The sequence below is a fragment of the Pipistrellus hanaki genome (assembly GCF_964339955.1).
Source record: "Pipistrellus hanaki genome assembly, chromosome: 2".
NCBI classification, from domain to species: domain Eukaryota; kingdom Metazoa; phylum Chordata; class Mammalia; order Chiroptera; family Vespertilionidae; genus Pipistrellus; species Pipistrellus hanaki.
This window is the reverse complement of record NC_140504.1, coordinates 198,024,141-198,030,423: the sequence shown is the minus strand read 5'-3', so window position 1 is coordinate 198,030,423 and position 6,283 is coordinate 198,024,141. Positions and strand designations below refer to the sequence as shown.

Genomic DNA, 6,283 nt, shown 5'->3' with positions numbered 1-6,283 from the left:
AGAATGCCAGCCCCCAGGCCTGAGCCCCTGAACTCTGGCAGGGGAGGGGAGAACAGATCATCACACAGCCCCCCCCAGAGCTGGGGCCCTCAGAGCCACTCTCGGCTGCTCAGGAGACAGATCCCCGGCCCAGGAAGTGTCATCAGATGTGGCTCCACGCGGCAGGAAGTTTACCTCAAGGAGCTGGGGGTGGCTGCCCACCCCCCGCATCCTGCAGTCCTAAGCGGAGCTGACCTCAGCCGGCGCGGCCCGGGGAACAGGCTGGCCGGACCGGACGGTGGCGTGGCCGTCTGACCACACGCCCTGCGGAGGCCCAGGGCGGGGGCTGGTCCTCACACCAGTCTGCGAACCCGCACCTCTTTGGTACATACAATGACGGAAGGACGAATGAGGCCGTGAAATCTAGAAATGAATACTATTTGAGTTGGTAAATGCTCTCGCACACACATTCCGGCATCTGGTACTGTGAACCGAATGTCCTTTTTGCGCAGGCTCACATGGCACAGATTCCAGCGTCCTCTGTCACCTAAGCGTTAAAAACGTGGGACGTTCTTCTGAGTCTTCACAACACCCCTGAGGTAGGCGGTATTGACCCCATTCTCGATGGGGAGGTCTAGGCACGGAAAGGTAGTGGCTCCTCGGAGCCGGGGGCCTGTGTTCCGTGGCGGTCCGGCTCCACATTCGCGGCCCGGCGCTGCCGCCGCCCTGCGCAGAGGGATCTCACAGACCACGCTCCTGTCTAGTCCAGGTTAAACGAGGGTCTTCACAGCTCTGTGTTTAGGCTCCTACAGACAGCCACTCTCCCTGAACTGGAAAGACAAAGCTAGGACTGACTCTCGGTCGGGACCATCTGCTCTACGTAAGACTCTCCCGAGCCGCCTGCACTGTGTGGCTGTGCGAGCGCTCACACCCCTCTGGAAGCCCGTTTGGAGTGGCAGCAGGGACGATGAAATTGAGAACAGAACATAAAAACCAATAGTTAATAGATTTGAATCAAACATAAAACTACACACGGTGGTAAAGGAAGAATAGACCCCAATGGGCACAGAGCAGCACTTCCCGTGTGTGACCAGGCCTCGCACAGAGCAGGCATCAGGAAGAACACATCTCGGACTGCCTGCCACCGACGGCAGCCCCACCGGGGAGACGGGCAGGGGCCCGGGGCACCTGGTGACACAGCGCCGCCGGCCTGGGTGTGGATGCTTCCTCTCTGCCAGGTAAGAGCTGGAGCTGCTGACGCCGAGCAGTCATACAGACAGGTGTGTAAATAGGATGACTATGTGGAGCGCCTCATCAGGACGTGTCTTTAAAACTGGACAGATGCTCATGGCCCACGGAGGATGGGATTGAGGAGGTTAGGGCTGTGCTGCTCGTGTTCCCGTTAAAATGTGTCTCTAATACTAGAAGGCCCGGTGCCCACGCCCCTTCCGGCGGAAGAAACCTGATTCTGAGTACGGGGTCCACCTCCCCGGGGCAGGGGGCTGGTTACAGCCCAAACCTGGCGAGGCCTCACGGGGCCGCTGGGCCCTGCAGCCCGGCTCGCCTGGCGCACTGCTGACATTGCTATTAATCTGCTCCTAGTTCACCTCATCCTCGTCCCACCTTGATTCAGCCGGAGAACAGACTGCTCAGGGAAGTTGGGGAGGGTCCTTTGGTCCTAAGGCCTCTGACCTTTGGTCTTTGGGGATGTCCCGAAGAGGAAGTGGTGAGTATAAAGTGGTTAAGAAAATCCATCCTGCACCGCGGCCGGCGGAGGCCGTTCTGTCCGGCTGCGCAGAGTGGAGGCGCCGCGCCAAGGCCCCGGGGTCATAGCTCCACCTTGACCCCCTTGATGAAGGGCAGGCCCGTGGGCACCCGCTTCTTGTACTCCAGGTACTCCTCGCCGAAGAAGTGGATCAGCGAGATCTCCTCCTCCTCCGTCCGGTCACGGAAGAACCGCCACACCGTCAGCGCGTAGCCCACGCCGCAGATGGGGTTGCAGAGCATCACCTGGTGGGGACACGGGCTGGTCAGGGCCGAGAGACCCACACTGTGCACAGGAGCGGCACCTGCTCGTCAGACCCACAGGACTCCCTGCCAAGGGCCCAGGAGACTCTCGAAAAAAACGAGATGAGGTGTCCAGCCGGTGTGGCTCAGGAGCTGAGCACAGATCTACGAACCAGGATTAAATTCCTGGTCAAGGGCACACATCAGGGTGGCGGGCACATCCCCAGTAGGGGGCATGCAGGAGGCAGCCGATCCAAGATTCTCTCTCAACATTGATGTTTCTCTCCCTCTCTCTCCCTTCTTCTCTAAAATCAATAAAAAAATATTTTTATATAAATAATAGACAGACAGATAGGACCAACAACCTTGCAAATACACCGAAGCCCACTGAATGGTACACGTGAACTGGTGGATTTTATGGTAGGTGAATTACATGGCAAATAAAAAAATAGTTGAAGAACACTTAAAGGAGGCCAGGGTGACCGCCGATACTTTACCTGGGTTCCGATACTCCAGTAAAACCAGCCCACGTAGGAAGGGTGCCGGAACCAGGCGTACACCCCGCTCGTCACCAGCGTGTGCGTTTCTGACTTCTCATTCTGCACCACGTGGTTGAAGTTGGAACCGGCCGTAAACATCGCCGCTTTCCTCAGGCATTCTCCGAAGACCACCATCAGCAGGCCCATGGCGCTGAGCCAGGGGACCTGCTTCAGTTCTGCAGGGGACACGTGACAAACAGACCTGAGTGCTCCCTGCGGATGCTTACACCGATGTTTCTCCAAGACAGGAACCAAGGACCGCGCTGGATGGGCAATCAGCATTTGTCATCAGGTTAAAGTTTCAGCATAAGCAAAACACACGCCCCTAAGTTGTGCTGTTCATCCATTTAAGGTGCCAGTGGTTGAGTGTTGGCTCAGGAACTGAGGTAGCTGGTTCGATTCTCAGTCGGGCACATACCAAGTAAGAGGCGTACAGGAGGCAGCCGATCGATGATGTTCCTCTCTCATTGATGTTTCCATCTCTCGATCCCTCTCCCTCCCTCTCTCTCTAAAAATCAATAAAAATATATTTAAAGGGCCAGCTATCCAGTTAGAGCACCACAGGAAAGAGCTGCTGGGCTCTCGTCCGTGCCCCCTGCCACACGCTCCTGTCCTTCCCCGGGGGACAAGGACCACCAAGGAAGCCCGGCAGGACCCGGCGCCCCCGCTCCGGCCACGCACTGGCTCCTGGAACTCCACTGTGAGGTTAACGTGCTGTGGGAGGGCCACCTGGGAGCAGGCCCCGGGGGCAGTGGTTTTTGCTAATAAATCTCCGTGCGGAATGCCTCAGCCACAGAAAAGCCATGGGTCCAAGTCTCCTCCGACTGCGAAGCCAGGGTGGCAGCCATCAGAGGGCGCACCGCGCTCAGCAAGGCTTAGCGCAGAGGTCGCCCTGCCCTCGGCCTGAACACCCAGAAGTGGACACACAGTCCGGGCCTCTGTAAAGAGCTTAGCGAGGACTGAGGTCAGAGGAGATCACCGGGAGATTAGACCCGAGAGGAGCCCCCGGACTCACTGCCATGACGCCTGCGTGGCGGCCGCCCCGCCCCTGGGCGGGCAGGCACTGACCTGGCCAGAGCAGGTTCTCCAGGGTGAACTCGACCCACGAGGACAGGGCCGCCACAGTGTACTCCAGGCTGTGGTTCAGCAGGAAGGAGTCCAGGGAAAGGCTCTTGGGGTTGTTGACCGCCGTGACCAGGTACTCGGAATAGTGGAACAGGGACAGCGAGCACATGTACCTGCTCACAACCAAGGAGAGAGGGGTGCAACTTGAGTTTTGGGGGAGAAATTTTAAAAAGAGATAGAGGTAAGCGGGGGCAAAGGATCGCCACCATTCCCAGTACAGGTTCCGGGCTGAGACCGCCCCCGGGCCTATGAGGAGGCCCGCACCCCGTCTGAGGGTGGGCCTCAGGCTCCCATGTCACGCCCTCAGGTTTGCAGTGACTGGCTTTTATGGGTTTTTAAGATTCTTTATTGCATTTATTTATTTATTAGAGAGGAGAGGGGAAGAGAGAAGCATCCATGTGGGTTGGCTGCCTCCTGCACACCACTTCAGGCATGTGCCCTGGCGGAATTCCATCCAGCCAAACCGGCCAGCGCACAGGAGGCCGCCCACCCAACCGACCGAGCCACACCGGTGGGGGCAGAAGGGGCTTTTAAAGGAACTACACTTTTGATGTCATAGGCAAAACAAACAAACAAGTGGACAGGAAGGCACGATGGGTCCTTCCGCCTTTTTAAAATCACACCACACACAGTAAAACATGAAAGCGGGCCCTGGCTGGTTTGGCTCAGTGGATAGAGTGTCAGCCTGTGGACTGAAGGGCCCCAGGTTCAATTCTGGCCAAGGGCACATGCCCGGGTTTCGGCCTCAGTCCCCTATAAGGGGCATGCAGGAGGAAGCCAAATCAATGATTCCCTCTTATCCTTGATGTTTCTTCCCCCCCCCCCGACCCTGCCCACTCTTTTTCTCTAAAATCAATAAAAATACATTACAATAAAAAAGCTTAAAAAAAAAGAAAGTGGGAACTAGCAAAATAAAGTAGCAATGTATGTCAAACGTGCACACACACACACACACACACACACACAAACTGAATCAGTTCCAGCAACAACGAATGAGACGATCCGTGCTGATAACAGGAGACAGCGAGCGCCCTTTACCTGGAAGCCGGGTGCTTATCTAGGTCAGGCCAGAGGCTCAGGGGCTGAAATCAGCGCAGGGAACAGTCCCAGCCTGGCCGTGAGGGGTGCACTAGGTGTGACCTAACAGAAAGGGGAGATCCAAGGGCCCCCTCCCCCAGGAGCCACAGCAGCCGCCGCTGCAGGTGTGGGCACCTGTAGGGAGGGTGCCAGGGAGACCTGCTTCTGACCGACCAACGGGCACCAGTGCTCCAGGTCCCAGGTGTAGGAACCAGGTGGGAGGCAGACACCTGGCTTTCACAGATCCCTACCGAGCAGTGGCCCTCTCGGCCGCAGGCTGAGGCACGGGGCCCGCACAGCTCCCGGCCAGCCAAGGGGAGACACGGGTGACGGAATGCCACGACTGCCCTCTGCTCTGCCACCCTGGCCTCAACCCCGCTGCTCCGAGGACCCCTTACCAGCCAAAGTGATCCCAAGAAGACTGGCTGAAGCTCAGCAGCACCCCGCAGCCGAACACGAAGCCCAGGAAGCAGGCTCGCACGGCGATCTGCAAGAGACCGGAGCCCTCACCGGCCGCTCTGCTCCGGGACCGCGGGCCGGGCTCGCACCCGGTCTGGTTAACAGCCCAGCCCAGCACTGCTGCCGGTGTGGCCTCGGGCAGTTACTTAACCTCTCTGGTCCCCCTTTCCCCATCTGTGCAACAGGGATGACAGCAATACCTACCTGTTAGCACTGCCGGGAGGACTGCCCGTGAGCAGCACTTAGGAGCACAGGCTAGATAAGTTTCTGCGGCCATTACTAGTGATTGCTGCTATTATCATCCAGGGCTGTGGGTAAGCTGTGACCCTAACTTATTGGGAAGGTTCTCCCGGGCCCCTGCAGCGAGTCCGGGCCGAGCACCGGGCACTGCGCCCGGCCCCTCCACGGAACTGCGGGGCCTCTGACCTCGGACTAGCCAGCGGGCAGGTAGGTGCCCACACCTCAAATTACATAAAAAGACTCGGGATTTTAACCAGACTGGGTGCTCCCTGCTCACCCCACGCGCCTCCGCCGCAGCTGCCGAACCGCACCAACTGCGATTCCGCACCCGCCCCGCCGGGGCAGGGCCCGGCCCCGCGCCCCTGAGCCCGGCGAGGCCGGTCCCCGCTGCCGCCCGGTGACCCGGCCACGGAGCGCTCCGGGGAAGGAGCCCCTCTCCGGGCCCCGCTCCCCGCCCCGGTCCGGCCCCCGAGGGCGCCGCCCGCCGGCCCCCGGCCCCCGGCCCCCGGCCCGGCACCTGGTAGCGCGGCGGCCGGTACAGCAGCAGCAGCAGCGCGTTGAGCCCGGCCACGTAGAGCGCCAGCGCCGTGCGGCCCTGCAGGCCGGCGCGCGTGAGCAGCGGCAGCGCCAGCACCGAGGCGCCCAGCAGGAAGGCGGCCAGGCTGAGCCGCGCCTCGGAGCCCGGCGGAGCCCGCGCCGCGCAGCCCGCCATGGCGCCGGCGGCGGACAGCGGGCGCGGCGCCGGCCGTAGCCCCGGGAAACCCGCCCGCCGCGCCTGCGCGCCCGCCGCGCCGCTCCGCCGCGCCGCCGACGCCGGCCGGGAGGAGCCGCGGGAGCCGCGAGCCGCCGGGAGCTCT

At 60.4% G+C, this 6,283-nt stretch overlaps 1 protein-coding gene across 1 annotated transcript; it reads right to left on the bottom strand.

Moving 5' to 3' along the window:
* Nucleotides 1–396: 396 nt before the first annotated feature.
* On the bottom strand, nt 397–6,229 carry ICMT (isoprenylcysteine carboxyl methyltransferase). The gene is made up of 5 exons (XM_084875836.1): nt 5,944–6,229; nt 5,126–5,214; nt 3,594–3,763; nt 2,484–2,701; nt 397–1,989 (listed from the first exon to the last, which is right to left on the bottom strand). Exons 1-5 carry the CDS (start codon nt 6,136–6,138, stop codon nt 1,807–1,809), a joined length of 855 nt encoding a protein of 284 aa, XP_084731962.1. The 5' UTR covers nt 6,139–6,229; the 3' UTR covers nt 397–1,806.
* Nucleotides 6,230–6,283: the final 54 nt, after the last annotated feature.